The sequence below is a fragment of the Macrotis lagotis genome, chromosome 1 (assembly GCF_037893015.1).
Source record: "Macrotis lagotis isolate mMagLag1 chromosome 1, bilby.v1.9.chrom.fasta, whole genome shotgun sequence".
NCBI lineage: Eukaryota > Metazoa > Chordata > Mammalia > Peramelemorphia > Peramelidae > Macrotis > Macrotis lagotis.
Genome location: NC_133658.1, coordinates 98,193,756 through 98,218,140, shown reverse-complemented (window position 1 = coordinate 98,218,140; position 24,385 = coordinate 98,193,756). Strand labels below are relative to the sequence as shown.

The window sequence follows — 24,385 nt, the reverse complement described above, 5'->3', positions numbered from 1 at the left end:
AAATAGTATGCTTTGACCTGCTTTCAGACTCCATAATTTTTTTCTCTGAATGTGGATGACATGTTTCTATCTTTTAGAATTGTCTTTGATCATTGAACTGATGAGAGGAACTAAATCTGTCATAGCTGATCATTAGACAATGTTGCTGTTAATTTCTACAATGTTCTTCTGGTTCTGCTCATTTCACTCAGCATGAGTTCATATTAATCTTTCTAATTTTTTTAATGAAATCTACCTACTTAGGATTTCTTACAGTACAGTAATATTCCATCATATTTATATACCACATTTGTTCAGCCTTTTCCCAATTGATGGACATCCCCTTAATTTCCAATTCTTTGACACTTTCTTTTTTATGATCTCTTTAGGATGCAGACCCAATAGTGGTATTGCTGGATCAAAGAGTATGCACAATTTGATAGCTCTTTGAGTAGAATTCCAAATTGCTCTCCAGAATGATTGCACTAGATCACAATTCCACCAATAGTGCATTAGTGCCCCTAGTTTTCCCACACCCCTTCCAACGTTTATCATTCTCCTTTTATGTTATTTTTAGGTAATCTGATAGATGTGAAGTGGTGTTTCAGAGTTGTTTTAATTTGTATTTTTCTAATCAATAATGATTTAGAACATTTTCCATATGACTATAAATAACTTTAATTTTTTCATTAGAAAACTACCTATTGTGGAGTGACTTGTATTCTTAAAACTCTTTATATATATTAGAAATGAGTCCTTTATCTAAAATGTTAACTGTGAAAATTGTTTGCCAACTGTTTGTGTTCCTTCTAATCATGGTTGCATTGGTTTTATTTGTGCAAACACTTTTTAATTTAATGTAATCAAAATTGCCCATTTTGCATTTTATAATGTTCTTCATCTCTTGGTTGGTCATAAATACTCTCTTCATAGATATGAGAGATAAACTATTTCTTGTCCTTGTAATTGGTTTATGATATCAACCTTTATGTTGATGTACCCATTTTGACCTTCTCTTGGTGTAAATTGTGAGATATTGGTCTAGGCCTAGTTTCTACCATATTATTTTCCAGTTTTTCCAGAAGATTTTTGTAAAATAGTGAGTTCTTAGCCCAGAAATTAGTGTCTTTGGGTTTATCAAACAGTAGATTATTATAGTCATTTATTAGTATTTTTTTTGTCCCTGAGCTATCTCAGTGGTCCACCACTCTATTTCTTAGTCAGTACCAAACAGTTTTGATGACAATCACTTTATAATATAGTTTTAGATCTAGTACAATTAGGTCATCCTCCTATGCATTTCTTTCATTAATTTCTTTGATATTTCTGACCTTTTGTTCATCTAGATGAATTTTGTCATTTTTTTCTTAGTTTGTATGATAGTTTGATTGCTATGATATTGAATAGGTAATTTAATTTGGATAGACTTTTTTTTTATTATATTAGCTTGACCTACACATAAACAACTGACATTTTTCCTTAGATCTGACCTTATTTGTGTGAAAAGTATTTTGTAATTGTGTTCATATAGTTTTGGGATTTGTCTTGGCAAGGGGACTCCCAAATATTTTATGTTGTCTTCAATTACTTTAATTGGAATTTCTCTATCTTGCTGCTGGGTTTTGTTGGTCATATATAGAAATATTGATGATTTATGTGAGTTTATTTTATATCCAGCAACTTTAATAAAGTTGTTAATTGTTTCAAGTAGTTTCTTATTTGATTTTCTAGAATTCTCTAGGTATATCATATCATCTGTAAAGAGTTAAAGTTTCCTGGCCAAGATGGCAGAGAGAAGACAGGCACTATGATAGGTGCTCTCTCCTTCCCCTCAGAAATAACATGAGAGAAACCTCTTAACAGAAATTCAATCAACAAAACCCAGAAAGAGAAGCTAGGAGAAGAATACCTACCAAGAAGGTCTGTCTCAGGGGTCTGTGGGTGAACCAGGAGACACAAGAGCAGAGGATCAGCATAGGGATAGCAGCTGGGAGAAGCCAGAAGGCCAGCCTCAGCCATAGAGACTTCAGTGAGTGGCTGGTGGGAGATCTTTGGCCTGGGGGAGAGGAGCTACAGGAGGGTGAGTTCTAGCATAGCATCTTAGAGCATGACTGAAGAACAACCAGCTGGGTGGGGGACCTGAACTCCATGCTTCAGCACAACCCTTTGTCTAGAACAAACAATGAACAACCCCCCCCCACCACCACCACCACCACCACTCCCTCAGGGCAACAGAGTTCACTCACCAGAAAGAGATTAACTCCCTCCCCCAGGGCCCAGCCTAGTGTTCAAAGTCAACTCAGATCCTGCTGCTGAGGACCTCACTACAGAGAAAGCAACCAGCACCCCCTACTGGTTGGTCCCTGGAATTACTAAGCTAAGTGAACAAAGCCTCTAGGATCTTTAAAAGCAAACCTCTGAGAGCCAGCCTCCCTCAGTACAAGATGAAAGAAGACCAGAGAAAAGGGGCACCCATGGAGAAATACTTAGAAAGGACAGATTCTAACCCAGAGAGAGCTAGCATTGCTGAGGAGAATATGAATTGATCTCCAGCCCAGAAAGGCTTCCTTGAAGAAATCAGGAAGGAGTTTAAAATCAATTGGAAAAATTGGGAAAAGAAACCCAAGAGAAAATTAACATCATGCAACAAGAAAATAAATCCCTGGAAGATACAATTGGACAAATGCAAAATAAGACTAACTCTCTCAAATCTTCAATTGGGAAAATGCAAAAAGAAAATTATTCTCTCAAAACTACATTTGGGCAAATAGAAAAGTCCTTCAAAAAATGAAATGGATCAACTGGAAAAGGAGCTGGAAAAGATAAATGAAGAAAAATCTTCTCTAAATAAAGAATGGAATCGGCGGAAACTAATGACTTTATGAAACAAGATTGTGTTAAACAAAATCAAAAGATCGAAAAAATAGAAAAAATGTAAAATACCTCATCATCTAAACCACTGACCTTGAGCATAGGTCAAGAAGGGAGAATCTGAGAATTATCAGCCTTCCTGAAAACACTGAAGAGGAAAAAAAAAAAGCCTGGACTTAATATTACAGGATTTAGTGATGAAAAATTGACCTGATATGGAACCAGAGGGCAAAATAGTTATTGAAAGAATACATAGATCCCCTCCACAAAGAGATTTTAAAATGAAAACACCAAGGAATGTTGTGGCCAAATTCCAGGACTATCAGATAAAAGATAAAATCCTACAAGCAGCCAGAAAGAAAAAGTGTAAATACCAAGGAACCACAGTAAGGATTACACAGGACCTGGCTGAAGCAACTTTAAGGGATCAAAGGGCCTGGAATGAGATATTCTGAAGAGCAAGGGAATTTGAAATGCAGTCAAGAATCCACTACCTGGCAAAGCTGAGTCTTTTCTTCCAGGGAAAAAGATGGAGATTTAATGAAATGGAAGACTTCCAAGATTTCATGATGAAAAGACCAGAGATAAATAGAAAATTTGGACATCAAACAGGAGGCTCAAGAGACACATGAAAAAGTTAAAAAAAACCCCAAACTACCATACAATAAGATGAAACTGGCTATATACCCACTTGGGAGAAAGATTCTGATAACTCTTGAGAATTGTAACTCTATTAGAGAGAATATACATAGCCAGAAGGGATGGACACATAGATGACTCAGATAGAATGATTTAAAAAACAATACCTCCTTAAAAGGGGGGGGGCAGTAAAGAGAAGGGAGGTGGCAGGGAGAGTGAATGGGGGTAAATCTCATTACAACAAGAGGCACAAAAGACCTATTGTAATTGAGGGGAATAAGGGAGTAGGTGAGAATCACCTGAATCTTCATCTCATCAGACTTGGCTTAAAGTTAACTTAGACATACTTAATCAAGTTAAGAAATTTATCTTACCTTTCAAGCATTAAAAAGGGAAAAGGGGAGGAGGGACAGGGAGGGAGAGAAAAAGGGGAACTAACAGAAGGAAGGAAAGAAGGGGGAAAAGGGAAAGGGATAAAAAAGGGGAGGGGGGGTTGATATAAGAGGGCAAACACACTGAAAGTGTTGGTATTCAGAAACAAAACACTGGAGAATATGGATAAAGGGAAAAAGGGGGGGGGGAATACAAACATAAGGAAGATAGCATGGAAGGCAATAAAGAGTTAGTAATTATAACTTTGAATGTAAATGGGATGAAATCTCCCTTAAAACAATGAATAGCAGACTGGATTAAAAACCAGAATCCTACAATATGCTATTTACAAGAAACTCATTTGAAGCAGAGTGATACATATAGAGTAAAGGTGAAAGGTTGGAGCAAAATATATTTTGCTTCAGCTGAAGTGAAAAAAGCAGGGGTAGCAATCCTTATCTCAGACAAAGTTGTTGCAAAAATAGATAGCATTAAAAGAGATAAGGAAGGAAACTATATCTGTACCATGGACAATAAAGTAATTTCAATACTAAATATGTATGCACCCAATGGGACAGCATCCAAATTCTTAGAGGAGAAGTTGAAAGAGCTTTAGAAAGACATAGACAGCAAAACTCTATTAGTGGGAGACCTCATCCTCCTGCTCTCAGAAGATAAATTGAATCATAAAATAAACAGGAAGAAAGTCAAGGAGATAGATTGTTAAAAACCCTAGATATGATAGAAGACCTATGGAGGAAACTAAATGGGGATAGAAAGGAATATATTTTTTTCCTGCAGTACATGGCACTTAAACAAACATTGATCATACACTAGGACATTAAAAACCTAATGATCAGGGGCGGCTAGGTAGCACAGTGGATAAAGCACCAGCCCTGGAGTCAGGAGTACCTGGGTTCAAATCCAGTCTCAGGCACTTAATAATTACCTAGCTGTGTGGCCTTGGGCAAACCACTTAACCCCATTTGTCTTACAAAAACCTAAAAAAAAAAAACCCCTAATGTTCAATTGAAGCAAGGCAGAAATAGTGAATGCATCTTTCTCAGATCATAATGCAATAAAAATCATATGCAATACTGGGCTAGGGAGATATAGACCCAGAACTAATGGGAAACCAAATAACTTCATTTTAAAGAATGAGTGGATCAAACAACAAATTATAGAAAGAATTAATTATTTCATCCTAGATAATGACAATAATGGTACAACATACCACTCAATTCCAATATACACTCAAGGTGACTGTCAGGGGATATATATTATATTTTTAAAGGTTACATGAATAAATTAGAGAAAGAAGAAATCAATGAACTAAATATGCAACTAAAAAATTAGAGAAAGAACAAATTAAAACCCCCCAATTAAATACCAAATTAGAAATTCTAAAAATTAAAGGAGAAATTAATAAAATCGAAAGCAAGACAACTATTGAACTAATAAAACCAAGAGCTGGTTTTTATGAAAAACCCAATAAAATTGGTAAGCCTCTGGCCAATTTGATTTAAAAAAAGAAAGAAGAAAACCAAATTGCTAGTATCATAAATGAAAAAGGTGAACTCACTACCAATGAGGAAGAAATTAAAGTAATAATTAGGAATTATTTTGCCCAACTCTATGCCAATAAATTTGACAATCTAAGTGAAATGGATGAATATTTACAAAAATATAAATTGCCCAGATTAAATGAAGGATAAATTTAAAACCTAAATAAATCTATCTCAGAAAAAGAAATTCAACAAGCCGTTATTGAATTCCCTAAGGAGAAATTTCCAGGGCCAGATGGATTCACAAGTGAATTCTATCAAACATTTAAGGAACAATTGATTCCAATTCTATATAAACTCTTTGGAAAAATAGATGAAGACGGAACTCTGCCAAAGTCTTTCTATGACACCAATATGGTGTTGATACCTAAACCAGGAAGAGTTAAAACAGAGAAAGAAAATTAAAAACCTATCTCCTTTTGATACAGCAATACCACTGAAGAGATGATGAAAATGGGTAAAAAAACATCACTTGTACAAAAGTATTTATAGCAGCCCTATTTGTGGTGGCAAAGAATTGGAAATCAAGTAAATGCCCTTCAATTGGGGAATGACTTAGCAAACTGTGGTATATGTATGTCATGAAACACTATTGTTCTATTAAAAAACCAGGAGGGATGGGAATTCAGGGAAGCCTTGGAAGGACTTGCATGAACTGATGCTGAGTGAGATGAACAGAACCAGAAAAACATTGTATACCCTAACAGGGGTGATAATCAACTTTGATGGACTTACTCATCCCTTCAGTTCAGCAACCAGAGACAATTTGGGGCTGTCTGCAATGGAGAATACCATCTGTATCCAGAGAAAGAATGGACTTTGAACAAAGACCAAAGACTATTACCGTCAAATTAGAAAAAAAAAGTTATATTATTTTTATTTTATTCTTTTATTCTTTTACTATCTCATACTTTACTTTTCTTCCTTAAGGATATGATTTCTCTTTCATCACATTCAACTGAGATCAATGCATAACATGGAACCAATGTAAAGACTAGCAGAATGCCTTTGTGGGGAGTGGGGAGAGGGAAGCAAGAATGGGGAAAAATTTGTAAAATTCAAAATAAATAAAATCTTTCTTAACAAAAAGAGTGAAGGTTTTCTTTCCTTGTCTATTCTAATTCTTTCTGTTTCCTTTTCATTGTTAAGGCTAACATTTTTGATACTATATTTCATAATAGTGGTGATAATGAGCATCCTTGTTTCACCCCTGTTCTTATTGGGAATGTTTGTAGCTTATCTCTATTATAGATAAGGCTTTATTATGGATTTAGATAGATATTGCTTATTATTTTAAGGAAAACTCCATTTATTCCTATGCTCTCTAGTGTTTTTAATAGAAATGGATGCTATATTTTGTCAAAAGTATTTTTTTAGCATATATTGAGATAACCATATAATTTATTAGTTTGCTATTGATAAGGTTAATTATGCCAATTGTTTTCTTAAAATTGAACCATCTCTGCATTCCTGGTATAAATCCTACATGATCATAATATATTATTTTAGTGATAAATTGCTGGAATGTCTGCTTACATTTTATTTAAAATTGTTGCAACAATATCAATTAGGGAAATTGTCTTACAATTTTTTTTTCTGTTTTGGCTCTTCCTGGTTTAAATATTAGCACCATATTGGTGTCAAAAATTAATTTATTTTTTCAACTAGTTTATAAAGAATTTAAATTAATTGTTCCTTAAATGCTTATTAGCATTCACTTATAAAACTATCTTACCCTGAAGATTTTTCTCAAATGGATTTAAGAATTTTATTTCCTCTTCTATTAATTTGGGAAATTTATGTTTTTGTAGATATTCATCCATTTCACTTAGACTGTCATATTTATTGACATACAGTTGGGCAAGATAGCTCTGAATGTTATTTAATTTCCTCTTGTTTAATGATGAATATACCCTTTTCATTTTTGATATTTGTAATTTGATTTTCCTCTTCTTTTTGATTAATCAAATGAACCAAAGGTTTATCTATTTTATTTTTTCCATAAAACTCAGCTTTATTAGTTTCTTACTTTTAATTTTATTAATCTTTCCTTTGATTTTTTTTTTTTAGTTTTAGTTTTTAGTTTTTGCAAGGCAATGGGGTTAAGTGGCTTGCCCAAGGCCACACAGCTAGGTAATTATTAAGTGTCTGAGGCCGGATTTGAACTAAGGTACTCCTGACTCCAGGTCTGGTGCTCTATCCACTGCACCACCTAGCCACCCCTCTTTCCTTTGATTTTCAGAATTTCTAATTTGATATTTAATTGGGGATTTTAGTTTGTTCTTTTTCTAGCCTTTTCCAAAATTGCATACTATATTAATAGATCTCTTTATTTTATTCATATAAACCTTTAGAGATATACAGCTTCTCTTAAAACTACTTTGTGTCAGAAGTTACAAGTGTTTTGGCATGTTGTCTCATTGTCAATGTCTTGGAAGAAATTAATTATTTCTTTAATTTGTTGTTTGACCCACTTATTCTTTAAAATTAGGTTATTTAGTTTGCAATCGATTTTTATTCTATGTTTGACCTTTATTATATATAAGTTTTATTGCATCAATATCTGAAAATGGATGCATTTAATATTTCTGCCTTTCTGCATTTAATTATGAGGTTTTTATTCACTAATATATAGTCAGTTTTTTCTGTGCCATTTACTGCTGAGAAAAAAAAGGTTTATTTTTATTTTCATTCAATTTTCTCCAAATAATATATAACTTTTCTAAATTTCTATTCACTTCCCTAACTTCCTTCTTGTTTATTTTGTGGTTATATTTATCTAATTATGAGAGAGAGAAATTGAGTTCCTCACTAGTACAGTTTTGCTGTCTACTTTTTCTTGTGACTCATTTATCTTCTCTTCTTAGCATTTGGATACTATAATGTTTAATATTGATATTACCTCATTGTATATGGTATCTTTTAAGAAGAGGTAGGTTCTTTCCTTATCCCTTTTAATTATATCAATTTTTTTTCTTTATCTGAGATCAGGATTGCTACTGTGGCTTTTTTTTTTACTTCAACCAAAGCATAATATATTCTGCTCCAGTCTTTTACCTTTACCCTGTATATATCTCCCTGCTTCAAATTTGTTTCTTGTAAACAGTATATTGTAGGATTCTGGTTTTTAATCCATTCTGCTATCTACTAGATTTTCATTTTATGGGAGAATTATCTCATTCACATTCACAGTTAAGATCACTAACTCTGTAGTATCCCCCATTTTATTTTCCCTCCATTTGTACTTTTATCTCTCCTTTCACCCTATCCTTCTTCACCTGTTTTTCTTCTGACCACCACCTCCTCGAACTGTCCTCCCTTCTATCAGCTCTTCATTTCCTTTTCTTTCCCCTTTCCCTTCCTAATTCCCTGTAAAAAAGATAAATTTCTAAACCCAACTGAATTATTCCCTCTTTGAGCCAGATCCAATGAAAATAATATTTAAGGAATTATCAACCCCTCCCTTGTTTCCTTTTACTGTACTTTGTGCCTTTTGGGGTGATGTAATTTATCCTATTCTGCCTCCACTTTTCCTCTTTTTTCCAGTATTTTCATTTCCTAATTATTTTTATATCATCATATCAAAATCAATTTATGCCCATACCCTCTGTCTAAGTATACTCCTTCTAACAGAGATATAATTCTTGAGTTACAAGTAGAATCTTCCTGTGTAGATATGTAAACAGTTTAATCTTATTATTTGCCATTTTTTTCCCTCTTTACCTTTTCATAGATCTCTTGAGTCTTGTAATTTAGAGATCAACTTTTCTGTTCCGTTCTTGTCTTTTCATCAGAAAAGTTTGTAAGTCCCCTATTTTATTGAATGTTAATCTTTTCTCCTGAAATAGTATGCTCAATTTTTGCAGGCTAGTTGATTCTTCATTGTAATCCAAGCTCCTTAGACCCTTTAACATCAAAGCAGCTAAATCCTATGTCATCCTGACTGTGATTCCTTGGTATTTGAATTGTTTCTTTCTGGCTGCCTGATCTTTTTTCCCTTGACCTGAAATTCTGAAATTAGGCTACATTTTCCTTGGTGTTTTCATTTTGAGATCCGTTTCATTATTCATTCATCTGTGGTAATAGATTCTTTCAATGACTATTTTACCCTCTTATTCAATGGTATAGGACAATTTTCCTTGATGATTTCCTGAAAGATGTTATTCAGGCTCTTTTTTAAAAATCATAGCTTTTAGGTAATTCAATAATTTTTAAATTCTCTTTCCTGGATCTATTTTCCAGGTCAGTTGTTTTTCCAGTAAGGTATTTTACATTTTCTTCTATCTTTTTAGTTTTCTTTGATTTTGCTTGACTGATTCTGGATGTCTCATAAAGACATTAACTTCTCCTTGCCTAATTCTAATTTTTAAGGAATTATTTTCATCAGTTACCTTTTGCATCTCCTTTTCCATTTACCCAATTCTATTTTTTCAAGAATTGCTTTTTTTTGTCCAGTTGGCCAATTGTGTTTTTGAAGGAGTTATTTTCTTCAGTCAATTTTTGTGCTTCCTATTCCAAGTTGACTTTCTCTTCCATATCTCTCATTTCTTTCCCCAATTTTTCTAATTGATTTAAAAAAATCCTTTTTTGGGGGGTGGAGCCAAGATGGTGACATGAAGGGATTGAGTCTTAGGAGCTCTCTGATAAAAACTCATAAACTAAGGACTCTAAACTTTCGAGAGACAGAACCCACAAAGGGACCCAGTGAGGCAGTTCTCCTACTCAAGATAACCTGGAAAAGAGCAGAAAGGCTCTGCTCCCCGGGGTCAGAGGGGCGGCCCACCAGAGGGGTGACTACCAGAGCCAAAGAACTTCAGCCTCCCGGAGGCAGCCCCAGGGCGCTGGGAGCTGCAGCTCACAGCAGCAGGGGAGTCTCCTGAGCTGCACCCCGGGGAGCACTGGGCACAAAGTGGTGGAACAGTGGGGGGGACCTCTGCCAGAGTGAGCACGTGAAGCCTAGCCCCCAGGGCACACAGCAAGCAGCTTGGTCTTTCCGCAGCCCTGATCCAGAAACAGAAGCAGGCGGAGCCGGTAAGCAGGAGCCCCCAGGGCATGAGCCCATTGAGCTAAGGGAGGGGAATGAAGAGAAAGAGACTGCAGAGCTCTGTCCTCTGCCCCTGGAACAGGACTCTGGGGCTCTGACCACATTCGGATCCTAATCCCAGTCTAGGCCCCCCCCAATAGAACAACAGGGCCCCCCTACCTCGGCCCTGTGGCAGAGGGGGGTGCTTATGGTCATTCACAGACCAGGAGGGAGGACAGAACCTCACACACTGAGACCCTTGTGGGAATGTCCCAAAAGCTCAGGAAGCACCCCCCAAAATAGGCTTAGGCTGGGAAAATGAACAAGCAAAGAAACAAGAGGAAGACCATTGAGAAATATTTTGCAAATGAGCCCAATAAGGATCAAAATACTCAGTCTGAAGATGAGGAAGCACAAGCTCCTGCATCTAAAGACTCCAAGAAAAACAGAAATTGGGCTCAGGCTATGATAGAGCTCAAAAAAAAACCCTTTGAAAATCAAATGAGGGAGTTGGAAGAAAAACTGGGAAAAGAAAGGAGAGAGATGCAGGAAAAAACATGAAAATGAAGTCAGCAGCTTAGTCAAGGAAATCTAAAAAAATGCTGAAGAAAATAGCATGCTAAAAAACAGCTTAGGTCAAATGGATAAAACAGTTCAAAAAGTTATTGAGGAGAAGAATGCTTTAAAAAGCAAAATTGTCCAGATGGAAAAAGAGATAAGAAAACTCTCTGAGGAGAACAAATCCTTCAGACAAAGAATAGAATTCAGGGAGATTGATGAATTTACCAGAAATCAGGAATCAATACTTCAAAACCAAAAAAATGAAAAATTAGAAGAAAATGTGAAATATCTCATTGAAAAAACAACTGATATGGAAAACAGACTTAGGAAAGATAATTTGAAAATTATTGGAATACCTGAAAGTCATGATCAGGAAAAGAGCCTTGACATCATTTTCAAAGAAATACTACAGGAAAATTGCCCTGATATTCTAGAAGCAGAGGGCAAAATAGAAATGGAGAGAATCCACCGATCCCCCCAAGAAAGAGATCCCAAAAAACCAACCCCCAGGAATATTATAGCCAAGTTCCAGAACTCCCAAGTCAAAGAGAAAATATTACAAGCAGCCAGAAGGACACAGTTCAAATATCATGGAGCTGCAGTCAGGATCACACAGGACTTAGCAGCAACTACATTGGAAGCTCGTAGGGCTTGGAATACAATATACCAAAAGGCAAAAGAGCTTAGGATGCAGCCAAGAATGAACTAATCAGCAAGGCTGAATGTCCTCTTCCAGGGAAAAAGATGGACTTTCAATGAACCAGGGGAATTTCAAAGGTTCCTTTTGGAATGGCCAGAGCTGAACAGAAGGTTTCATCTTCAGATACAGGACTCAGGTGAAGCATGGAGATTGGAGGAGAAGGGGGGAAATATGAGGGACTTAATGAGGATGAATTGCATGTATAGAAAAATGATACTGATAATATTCATATGAATCATCTCAGTTAATAGAGCAGGTAGAGGGAGCTTTTATAGTTGAAGTACAGGAGAAATCTGAATTCGAAGATAAAATATGGTGTAAAAATGGAGTCAATAGGAAAAAAAGGGAAATTGAATGGGAGAAAGAAAAAGGAGAGGGGGAATAGTCCAAGATATTTCACATAATAAAATTTTTTTTTATTACAATGAGCTATTGCAATGATATGGAAGGGGGGAGGCAAGGGGGAATGAGGGAACCTTTGCCCTCATCAGAGATGGCTAGGAGAGGAAACAGCAAATATACTCAATGGGGCATAGACAACTGGAGTAAGAAGGAGGGGGGAGCAAGGGGAAGGGGTGGGGATGTGAATAAAGGAGGAGAGGATGGACCATGCAGGGACAGTGGTCAGATATAACACATTTTCTTTTTTACTTCTTGCAAGGAGCTGGGATTGGATGGCCTGCCCAGGACCATAGGGCCAGGTGGATTCTGGGCCTAAGGGGTGGTATGGGGGCTCAGGGCTTCTTGGCCCTAGGACCAGGGATCTGTCTGCTGCGCCACTCAGTGACCCTACAGCAGAGTCAGAGTGAAAGGAGAGAGAAAATATAGTACATAGAAGTGGAGAAATAAGAAAGGAGGGAGTTGCGATCAACAATGGCAACGTTGGAAAAATATGGAAGTAACTTTTGTGATGGACTTATCATAAAGAATGTGATCCACCCACGACAGAGTTGATGGTGTTGGAACAAAGACTGAAGCACATTTTTTGTTATTATTATTTGGGGGAGGGTGCAGGTCAAGTGGGGCTGGGTGTCCTGCCTGGGGCCACATAGCAGGGTGATCTTTGGTTGTCTGGGGCCGGATTCGGACCCAGGTACTCCTGGCACAAGGGCCAATGCTCTGTCTGCCACCCAGCCACCCCTACTATTTTTTTTTATTTTAGGTCATTTTTTTTCTTCTTTTTGGTTTTTGCAGGGCAGTGGGGATCGGGTAGCTTGCATGTCACATGGCTGGGTGATTATTGGGTTTACGAGGCTGGATATGGACTCGGGTGCTCATGGCTCCAGGGCTGGGGCTTCATCCATTGCACCACCTGGCCATACCTACAATTATTACTATTATTTTTTTAATTTTAATTTTTTTCTCTCCCCTTTACTTTTTTTCCCAACCAAGTCTATCTATATTCATGGGGGGAGGGGTATTTTGTTTACTTGTAAACAAGTATATTTTATTAATGTAAAAAAAAAACATTTGTACAAAATGAGAATAAAAAATAAATTAAAAAAATAAATAAAATTACCTTTCCAAGAAAAAAAATAAAAATAAAAATCCTTTTTGATCTCTTCCAAGATAACCTTTTGAACTTGAGGTCAATTCATATTCTCCTCTGGAGCTTCACATGAAGACCTTTTTCCAGTGTCCTCTTCTGAGATGGTATTTGATTTTCCTTATACCATAGTAACTTTCTACAGTTAAGTGTTTTTTTATGTTTCTTCCTCATTTTAGCCTAGTTTGTGGTTTTAAAAGTTGAGCTTTACTTCTTTGTCACAGGGGGCTCTGTGCCAAGCTTCTTGGGGTGAAGTTCAAAGGCCTGCTTACTGACTTTTCATGTTCTGGGGCCCTCAAGTGCTAGTGGCTCACCCCCTGGGCTGGGGTTACCTTATTTTGTCTCATTGGCTGTGCTAGGATTCTGTGATTTATAATTTGCCTTCCACACTGATCCTGGGAGTCTCACAGTTGGCTTGCTATGCCACTGATCTGCTGAACTGGCCTTGTTTGCTAATCTGCACTGTAACTGAGAGCCTACTGCTGGTTTCCCCCACACCAGCTTGTGCTAGGCCATGCTCCCCCAATGAGAAAGACCTTTCCTGAAGTCCCCTTAAGAGATCTCAAGCTTGGAAAAAAGTTCACTCTTTTTTGTGGGTTCTGTCATACCAGAATGCATTTAGAGGCTTGATTAGCATTGTTTTAGAGGGAAGCTGAGAAGAGCTCAGGGAAGTTATTGACTTTTCTCTGTCATCTTCCTATTCCATGTTATCTCTTTTTAATCACTGTTTCTTTTTCTAACTATTCAATAACTATCCCACAGCAAACTTTGATAGGAATAAAAGTCAAGCTCATTAGCCTTGTGGACTCTTTTTTTCTTTTGTTTTGTTTTGTTTTTGGAAAATCAGAATATTTGTCCCTCAAATCTTTAGGATTTCTCTAGTTCTCCATGACTTTTCAAATATTATAAACAATGACTCACAAGGGACCTGTTTGCCATTTTTGTCATTTTTTCCAGTCCAAAAATCACACTCCTTGATGGAGAAAGCAGAAGCAAAATAATAGTTGAGCTACAAGGTTACATTTTCCTAATTAGTGATTATTTCTGTGCCACCCACTCTGAGCAGAGGGCGATTTCTCTTCTCTGGTCATTCTCTTTTACCAAATATAGCTTCAAAACAAAACAAACCTAAACAAAACAATCAAAGTAGAGAAGGGGATGGGTGTGGGGGAGCATTTTTTTTGATTTTCTCTTGTAGTCCCAGCTTATTATGAACTTAAGTAGGCTTGAAACTTCTGCCATAAGACCATGACGCCATGAAACACCCCATTCCCATTTCTCTGCCTTTGTACCTATTTGTTTTTTCTCCCATCTCCCATTTTACCTCTGCTTCTTAGAATCCTTTGTTTTTTTCAAAACTCTGTTTAAATAATACCTTCTGTATGAAACCTTCTCTGACTTCATCCACAGTTCCTTCCTAATACTCTTCCCACAAAAAGTGTGTGCGTGCGTGCGTGCGTGCGTGTGTGTGTGTGTGTGTGTGTATGTGTGTGCGTGTGTATTCATGGTCATATTATCTACTTCTAATAGACTGTAAATGCTTTGAAGTCAAATACTTCCTCATTTATTCTTTATGTACCCAGTGACTAGCCTACTAAACGCTTAATAAATATTTGATAGTTGATTGATTATTAGAATGTTTTTTTTTAATCTTGCATTTTCAGAATCTTCTTGACACCATTAGTGGAGTGGTGATCTGCTCCAATTTTTCTAGAGAGCAATTTGGAATATGCCCAAAGGGCTATAAATCTGTGCATACTCTCTGATCCAGCAATACCTTTACTAGGGCTGCATCCCAAAGATATTTTTTTTTAGGTTTTTGCAAAGCAAATGGAGTTAAGTGGCTTGCCCAGGGCCACACAGCTAGGTAATTATTAAGTGTCTGAGACTGGATTTGAACCCAGGTACTCCTAACTCCAGGGCTGGCGCTTTATCCACTGCACCACCTAGCCTCCCGAAAAGAGATTTTAAAAAGGAATCTATTTGTACAAAAATGTTTATAGCTGATCCCTTTGTGGTGTCAAAGATTTGGATATTGAGGAGATGCCCTTCAATTGGGGGATGGTTGAATAAGTTGTGGTATATGATTATGATAGACTACTAATGTACTGTAAGAAATCATGAGCAAGATGATTTCAGAAAAATCTGAAAAGACTTATATGAACTGATACAAAATGAAATGAGCAGAATCAGAAAATTGTACACAGCAAAAACTATTTTATATGATCATCAATGATCAGCAATGCATAGATCTAAGACTTCTAAGGACTCATGATGAAAAATATTATCCATATCCAAAGAAAGAACTGATGGAGTCTGAATGCAGATCAAAGCATACTATTTTTCACTTTCTTTACTTTTTGTAACTTTTTTTCTTTTGTGCCTGTGTCTTCTTTCACATCTTGATTGCTATGGAAATATGTTTTGTATGATTGTACATGTATAACCTATATAAAATTGCTTACTGCCTGAGGGAATAGGGAGGAGAGGCAGGGAAAGAAAAAATTTGGAACTCAAAATTTTAAAAAAATACTGTTAAAATTGTCTTTATGCATAATTAATGAAAAAATAAATATTACTTTTAAAAAAATCTCTTTTCAGGGTCAGCTGAAGCTCCAAATCCTCTTTAAAGCCTATCCTGGATTCCTCAGTTGTTGGTACTCTCTCAAAATTTCCTAAGTACTTTTTTCTCTCCATTGCCCCGTCACTTACTGATATGTTATGTATCATTGTGTAAATTGTAACAACTTGTGCCAGGGCTTGGAGGTGGGAGATGGCATATTAAGCTTGGGTAACAGTTTCTTGGCTGTTTTAGCTAGTTTTTTTGAGAGTAAAGATTATCCTTATTTTCTCTTACAGTGCTTTGAATAGAGACATTGTCAAAATTCATTGAATTGACAGAAACTTGAGGATCATGTAAAGATTTTTATTTTTATTTTTGCTGCTTTTAAGAAGGAAAGAGATCTGAACATTTAACATTTTTATAGTTGGTAGTGAAGTAGCTAGAGTTTTGAGGATGAGAGGGAGAGGGACTGATATACAGAAAATTCCCAGAAGGGAATGGGACAGAATATGGGCTAAAGATGTTCTCTTTGTCAGAGAAAGATTTCGTAGCGAGTACAACAAAAAAGGGAGAGAACAGGGGAAGACATAGAGAAAGTTTGATCTGTGTACTGGGAAAAGAGAGGAAGTTCATAATGGAATGGTCTTAAATTTCTTAATATAGTAGGAGGCAAAGTTATCAATTGTGAGAGAGGGAACTGAGAATGGCTTTGAGGGATTGGAGAGAGGAGAAAGTTTAGAACAAATTTGATGAATCACAATAGAGAGTCAATCATGAAAGACATAAAGATTGACTGGCAGCACCAAGGAATCAGAGATTAGCTAACATAAATGGATTTGTGCCTCTGTTTAATTGTTTGGAGGTAGGAGCAGAGATTGTAGGTGTTGGGAGTGGACCAGGATGGGCATATAGTAGATTGTAGGTAAGTGATTTAAAAGTGAAAGAAAGTACATAGCTGAACAAGTCAAGACAATAAAGAGAGTAGTGGAGAATTAGAATTAGAAGTGAGAGAAGAAATGGAGGTAATAATAAAAGAGAAGGAATGAGGAAGAAGAAGAGATGGAAGGATAGGAATTTATTTTCAGAGATAAGTTTAGACTAGGAAGGGGCATTTTTTTCAGGAATGATGGGGTCTAAAATGTGGCCATTCCTGAAGGCAGTATAGAGGAGCATGATGAATTGGGGTGGGGGATGAACTGGGGTATGAGTATTCCAATTGTGGGTCAATGTGGATATTGAAGTGTACAAATATGACAGATGGAGAAGATTGTGATCCAGTAGCTGACCTCTCTGAACAAAAGAGGGAGAGTGACCTGAGAGTTAGTAGGTGAAAGTGGCAAATATACTATAAGCTCACAGAAGTGGATGAGAGATGATGACAAAAAAGTGGGAGTGAAAATAGGGAGCAGTCTATTCTCTTAGACTAGTGTATGAGGATATGTGCTGCAAGGAGGGAGAGGCATTCAACCAGCTTAGAAGATGGTGGGATGGGATGAAGAATATTCTTTGAGGAAAATTTAGATGTGCCATAAAATGGAAACTGTGAAAGGATACTGTCTAGGATAAAGAGAGAAATGATAATGGTTGAATACAAGTTTCAGAGAGCTCACCAGGAGGTAAGAGTAAAAAGTAGAACCCAGGGAAGAAGTATGGGGGAGGAGGTGGGACATAGCATAAAGATGAGGTTCCAGGGAGAGGTAGCACAAGAAAGGGGCTTTTCCTTGACTAATGGTGCCTCTGGATCATAGGAATTAATAGAGCAGGAAGTGGGAAATACTAGTATAGAGGATCATAAGATCACAATCAGAGCTAAGAGGATCATAAATATCAGTGTGTCCAAACTTCTTTTTTGATAGATCAGGAAACTGAGACAGAGTCAAATTGATCGTCACATAGCTGGTATCTGAAGCAGGATTAAAACCCAGAATTTTTTTATTTCAAATATAGTACTTTATCCTCTATACCCCAAGACTTTATTTCAAAAGCAATTGATTTAAAAGGTCCAGAGGATGTATAGCAATGAGAAAAGATAAAGTTGTAGGGAAAAGTTCACTAATTCCAGACAATTCCCAAGCAGGGATTTTTAAAAAGCTTAAACTTATTTACATCCTTGAAAGGGTCCAGTGTTGTTTAGGAGGGCTTGATGGCAATGAAGAGGATTCTCTGATGAAGGTATTCTCTGACTCAAGGAAGCATTTGGCCACTTTGCTCCATCACTTCTGATGAGGGACCAGGACTATGGCCATGTTTTCAAGAGCCTCTCCTCTCTTCTTAGTCACTGTAGTTTTCCCCGACCTAGGCTTTTGGTAATTACAAAGGGTGAAGTAGGGATCCCCCACCTCCTTCCTTCTTGCAACAGGTGGCAAAGAAAGCCAGGAGAATCACTTGGCAAAGAGACCACTTCAATGGCACCTCTCATTCCCCTATTAGCCAAGTCATCCTGCTACCTTAGTGACTGGCTCTAAAGTCCTCACTGTGTTGTAAGAATTAGAAATTTGTGTTTTAATGTATCTTTGGTCTCTTGTTTCCCTTGAATCAATGATCATATCAGAATTTGAGAGTAACTACTTTTAACTTTTGAGAAGTCAGAACCTTTGATCAAATCAAGGAAGTTTCATTAGTTTTTGGAGAAGCCAGATCTCTAAGGATTCATTTTTTGTTTTATAATTACTATAAAATGTGAGTTGCAAATTGCTGAAGTCAGGGAGAATTTCTGATTAGTAGGAGGTTTTTGTTAACCAGAATTGCTTGCATAATAATGTATTTTTGGCTAATTGGCTAATTGTAGACTGTTTCTTTCTCAGTTGTAATAGAGATCTTATTTAAGTGGAAAGCACTGATGACCATTTTCATGATTTATGCATTAAGATACACGCCTCTCTCTCTCTCTCTCTCTCTCTCTCTCTCTCTCTCTCTCTCTCTGTTTTACACACACACACATGAACTTTTTTAGAATTTCATCCCAGCAGGTGCTATCAAGAACATGAAAAGAAGTAGAAACAGGGACCTGCCTTGTTCTACTTCATTTCACAAGTTCTGGAAGGAATGGGAAGTTCTGGTTTTCTTAGTATTTTATTAAATGAAGATATTAGCAAAAATCCATCACTCTGCAAATAGGTTTGAAGTAGGGCTATCTCATAGGTTGGGACTGTAATTGTGCCAGAGCATGCTGACCTGAATCTATTCTAGTTCCATTCAAAGATCTAAATTCTGATCTTGCCTAAGATATTCCTAGCTATATGAGCTTAGTCAAGGCACTTAATCTCTTGGCCTTACCTTTCTCATGTGTAAAATGAGGGGTAGGCTTCAATGTCTGTTAAAGGCACTACTAGCTATAAATATATAGATGCTTCTAAGAAATTGGAATTTGTGTTCCTGAAGGATGGTCTGAAATATAGAATTCACAGGATACATACAAGTTAAGTTATGTTGCCAGGAATGACAGTACAAGTGGGAAGGGAAGGACAATTACAAGGGTGAACAGGGTTAAGAGAGGCTAGCCCTAAAGACAGGAGGTAGTGTGATAGAGTAAAAGGAACACTGGGTCTGGAATGAGAGGTCTTTGGTTTGGCTACTTTCTACCTATGTGACCTTGTGCAACTTCTCTGGTTCTCATAAACTTCTTTCTTCTGTAAAATGAACAGGCAGAAATGATCTCTAAAGCCACTTCCAGCTCTAAATAAATGATCCAGTATATTGAGGGAGAAATGAAGAAATATAAGATTAAAGAAATGGGCAAAGAACTCTGGACTATTAAGTTGGAAATGGAATCACCAACATTTTAGTCCCTTTTCACTTTAACCAGGTCAATGTCTTCACTGTTGGTCTCTTACATCATATTTATTCCCACCTTAATATCTTCTTTCTTCTTTTACACTTATCTGAATCCTACTCATTCTTTAGAGCCCAGCTCAAATCCCCCCTCAAAATCTTCCAAATCATTCCAACTCTCCTCCTCTGAATTCCCATAAGAGTTTATAGCATACTTTAGCAAGTCAATTCAATTCAGCAAATACTTATCAGGTGGTCCCTATATGCAAGGTACTGTGCTGGGTGGTAGGGCAACAAAGTTTTTTTTGGGGTTAAGTCCTCCTTCTTAAGGATCATTTGACTAAATGAAATTATAGGAAATTAATTTATAGAAGATTGTTCATTATGTTGCTTCATGTTATTAGTATTGTCTATATATTCTTTTTTTGGATGTTTTTGTTTTTGCAAGGTAGTGGGGTTAAGTGACTTGCCCAAGATCACACAGCTAGGTAATTATTAAGTGTCTGAAGCTAGATTTCAACTCAGGTCCTCCTGACTCCAGGCTGGTGTTCTATTCACTGCACCACCTAATTGTCCCCTAATGAAAAATCTTAGAGAGTATGCCTTTCAAGGTTGGAGACTCCATTAAGAGGTGATCATTGGAAGTATTGAAAGCTTTACTTTCAGGCCAAGGAAAGGCTGCTGCCAACTCACTAGCTGTTGAATATGTCCCTAAAGAGTCAATCCTCTCCTCATCTCTCCCTGGGCTCCTTAGCTTGTTTCAAAGCTTCCCTTGGAGGCTTTTGCTGATCTGTTCAGTCATTAGCACTCTCTCCCTTTTGAACTTACCTTGAATTGCTTCATGTATTGTGGTATTTACTACATTGTTGACCCTCAGGAAAATGTCTTAAACTCCTAAAGGACTGAAATATATGTATTATCTTTTTGTACCCAGTCCCTAGGACAGTACCTCGCTCACAGCAGATGCTTGATAAATGCTTGTTGAATTGGATTTATTGAATCAATGTAAACTTTAATTTTCTAGAAATAATTTAATAAATAGTTCTTTTTTTTTAAAAGTACACCCGTAGTAAGCAAGAGCCACCCACAGTGGTAGGATCAATATTCTTTAATAAGGTGTCAGTGGCAAAATACAATTCCTTATAAAGTTAAAGTTCCCATACACTTATAATGTCATCAGTAAGAAGTCAACAATATAATAGTTTATGAAGTCACTATGCCAACAGGTCAGGTTAATATGAAGCTTAGAATAGTTCTCAGAGTGTTTTTAGTAAAAACTGCAAGGGTAAAAAAAAATGCCCTTTTATGAGGAGGCAACAGAGACAGAAATAAAACATGAGTTTATGAGTCAATAACCCTTCAAGTACTCACAAAGTATGTAGGTTTGTCAAAGCTGCTTTGCCCAAAGTACTACTCATTCAACATGGATGCTACAGAAATTAATTCATTTTGTACTTAGATTCATTTTTAAAGTTAATTTCCTTTATGATTTTGCTTTGGACAAGATTTTCTAAGCTTACCAAATCATGGTCCATGGTGATTATTTTTTATACTTGCTTGTTTTTAAGTTTTTTTCAATGGTTCTAAGTTTTCAAAGCTTATAGGTTCAGTGTATTCAAACCAATAAAGGTAAACTCACCCATATACAGCGAATTAGCGTGTTCCTGGAACACTCACTCAGTTACAGTGCTTCCCTTTCTGAGCAAGTCAGTGCAAGTTAGAGAAGAGAAAACCATAGAGGAAGCTTGGAAGCTGCCAGGCAGGCTGGTCACCAGTGAGTGGGCAGTTCCAAGGAGGAAACCAGCAGGAATGGCAGCCTTGCTGCCTAGCTGGCTATGGGGTTGCCCTTTGCCCTCCCTTCCAGCTTAGCCTTGGCTCCAGACTGTCTCTGTGGGTTCCAGTACCTCCCTGGGTTCTCACTTAGAGCCTTAACTCAGCCTTGCTCATGTAAAGGTGTCACCCCAAGAGACTGGCCTGCTCCATACAACAAACCTCATTTCTGAATCTTGTTTCCATGCTTTATATAACAAACCTTGTTTCTGAGTCTTGCTTCCTTTCCTCAATTCACATCAAAGCCATTTTTAATGACAGTCCTGAAAGCATTCTAATACCTCAAGTGGAATGCAATTAGAGTCACCTCACTCCAGAAACTTGAAGGGCTATCAACAACAACAACCCCCCCCCATGCCCTCCCCCCCAGCTTTCTCCAGCTCTCTTCCCACCCTCACCCCATGACATCATCCCAGCCATAATCATAATAACAATAATAATGCATACATAATAATACTTCAAATACAAGGGAAATATGTCTTTTAATGCATCAGTGTAATGATTCTGCTGACTTTTGATGGACTTAGAGTCACATCTCTAGTAGATAGGAGACACAATGAGCAAACAGTGGAGGAGAGACAATTAGCAAGCAATGTTAGTGCCAGCCTATGGGAAAGATATGTACAATCCTGCAATATCAGCAACACCAGGACAAACAAAATGAACAGCTTGGGGAAAAAAGCTCTTAAAGTGATCTCTGAGCAGGACTCCATTTCGGTTTTGAAGTTTTTAGATATAACAAAGTACCAATATATATGATAAACGCTTAACCCAGATATCAATTTTCTTAAAAAAAATACAAACCTCAGGTATGCTTTTGTATAATAATAATAATAACAACAACAATAATAAAAACACCAACCCACCAAATGGAAAAAAGCCCCCCAAAACATAACACTACACAATTTAGGAAAACCTACAATGTGCCACTTTCACAGAAAACCACAAACATTGCAGCTCACTCTTCACATTTCTGTTTCCGACAGACGGTATCATAATGAGAATAGTCAGCTTAAAAAAAAAAAAGACATTACATTTACAATATGGTCATTAGTGCTAGGAAGAAGAGAACAGATAATAGGGGACTGAGGGAACCATGAACCACAGTTTGGGAGCAGACTTGTTTTTGATTCACTTATCTTTGGCAACAACAACACAAAATAATTCTTTGCAATAAAATGGAGCCAAAGTGTTTTCTCTACAAAGGCACAAATACACACCACAGCTCATTAGTATAGATATTGCAGAAAAAAATTCATGGTGGCTATAAATTAGAAGAGATAGGGGAAAGGGAAATAAGATCATATAAACTTTTTAAACATTTTCATTGAGAGAAAAATACAGTAGCTGAAACAAACATATTTCTCTTTTTAAACATAGATAATAAAGTGAGTAAATTCAGAAAGGCCACTGTTTGGTGATGTAGACAAATTCGACATGTTAAGTACATCTCGTAGAAAGTGTTTTGGTGTTAGAAATATCATCTAGTTGCAAAAATAGACTTAGAAACCGACGCTGTTGAGAGAGTGTTGGCGGAGGGAGGGGTTGCTCCCACCTGGCCCTGGTTCAAGTGGCCTGGTCCAGGGCTCTGAGCAATTCACTCCCTTGCAGGAGTGTGGAGCTGCCGGGGACAGGGACGTTAACCTCACAGTCATATCTGGTCAATTCAGGCAGTAAATAGGGTTCAAACGAGGGACCAAGAAGTCGACTTGTCATGCCTGAAAAAAAAAATGAAATCAAACACCTCTGATAAAAGGAATCTGGTTGACTGTACCATTTTTTGTGTGAGTAAAAATAAGATTCAACAAGTATTGAGTGCTTGCTTTCAACGCTGTAATTAGGGTGGAGCAGTGTGGGTTTTGCACTAGGGAGGGATGGTGTGTTTCCTCCCTAGGATTCCCAACCATCATGGTGTCCAGTTCTTAAAGGAATCAGTCTGTACTGCAGGATATGTCTCTATTCTCTCTTTCATCCCTGAGTTCTTATGGTTCTTTTTTGTTCTGAGTCTCATTTCCCTTCCAAACTCCAATGGAGGAACAGACTAGACTATCTAGAGGGGAAGCTTCCTCCTTTCTTGATGTATGAGAGTCTTTTTTGCAGCCTAACTGCCCCCAGCTGAAATAGTTCAAGCTCTCTTACTAGCCTTGTCCTAGGGAGTTTATGAGATACCAGAGGAGAAAACCCAGGCTCTTCTATCACAAGAGTCAAAGTAAAAATAATACTAACACAGGAAATAGAAAGTAGTATAAGAACAATATGAATAAAAGCTAGAAGATGTGTAGTCCAGACCAGAGGTGTTAAATGGGTTGGAAACACTCCATAGTACTTCTTGAAACTGATTAAAATATAAATTAAAATATAATTAATAAGGTAAAAGAATTAAAGCATATTTGGGCAATGTTTAACAAAATACATAAATAAAAATTCCTTAGAATATAGATAATGTTAATCTGAGTTTTTCTAAGTATGTGGTCCATGGGGATCTTTCTGTGGGGTCTAGAGGTCACTGTTTCTAATTTAGTCTGACACTATGTGTTAGGAGTTCTGAAAAGGGAAAGCCCAGTTCTGTTGGTCAGTGTATTCCAGGGAGGCTTCCAAGTGAAGGCAGGACTATACTGTCACACCTTGAAGAATGGTAGATTGGTAAGAAGAGTACTTTGCAGAACCCTTGTTTTACTTTTTCCCTTTGTGTCCTGACAGGGAAAGGGAGCAGAACAGTTGCTGAACTTGCTAACTCCAATCATCTGGCTACTTAGTCTTGGAACTATCTTCACTGCTGAGAGAATCTAGTTGGAAGTTCCATTTTTGAATGGGTTAAAAAATGCAATTTGACAAGTTTTGAGGGCCTGCTCTCAGGGCAAAAAAAAAAAAATATGTGACTTGGGGTGGAGTATGGAATTTGAATGAACTAGACCCCTCTCACATGATCCAGGTTTTTGTTATGTGTAGGATACAAGTCCATTAT

At 37.1% G+C, this 24,385-nt stretch overlaps 1 protein-coding gene across 1 annotated transcript in view; it reads right to left on the bottom strand.

The window, feature by feature from the left end:
- Positions 1 to 20,683: 20,683 nt before the first annotated feature.
- EPAS1 (endothelial PAS domain protein 1) overlaps positions 20,684 to 24,385 on the bottom strand; it is a 110,913-nt gene continuing 107,211 nt past the window's right edge. The window contains exon 16 of the mRNA XM_074205219.1: positions 20,684 to 23,138. Coding sequence (XP_074061320.1) covers positions 22,987 to 23,138 — 152 coding nt within the window. The 3' untranslated portion in view covers positions 20,684 to 22,986. The remainder of the gene's footprint in view (positions 23,139 to 24,385) is intronic.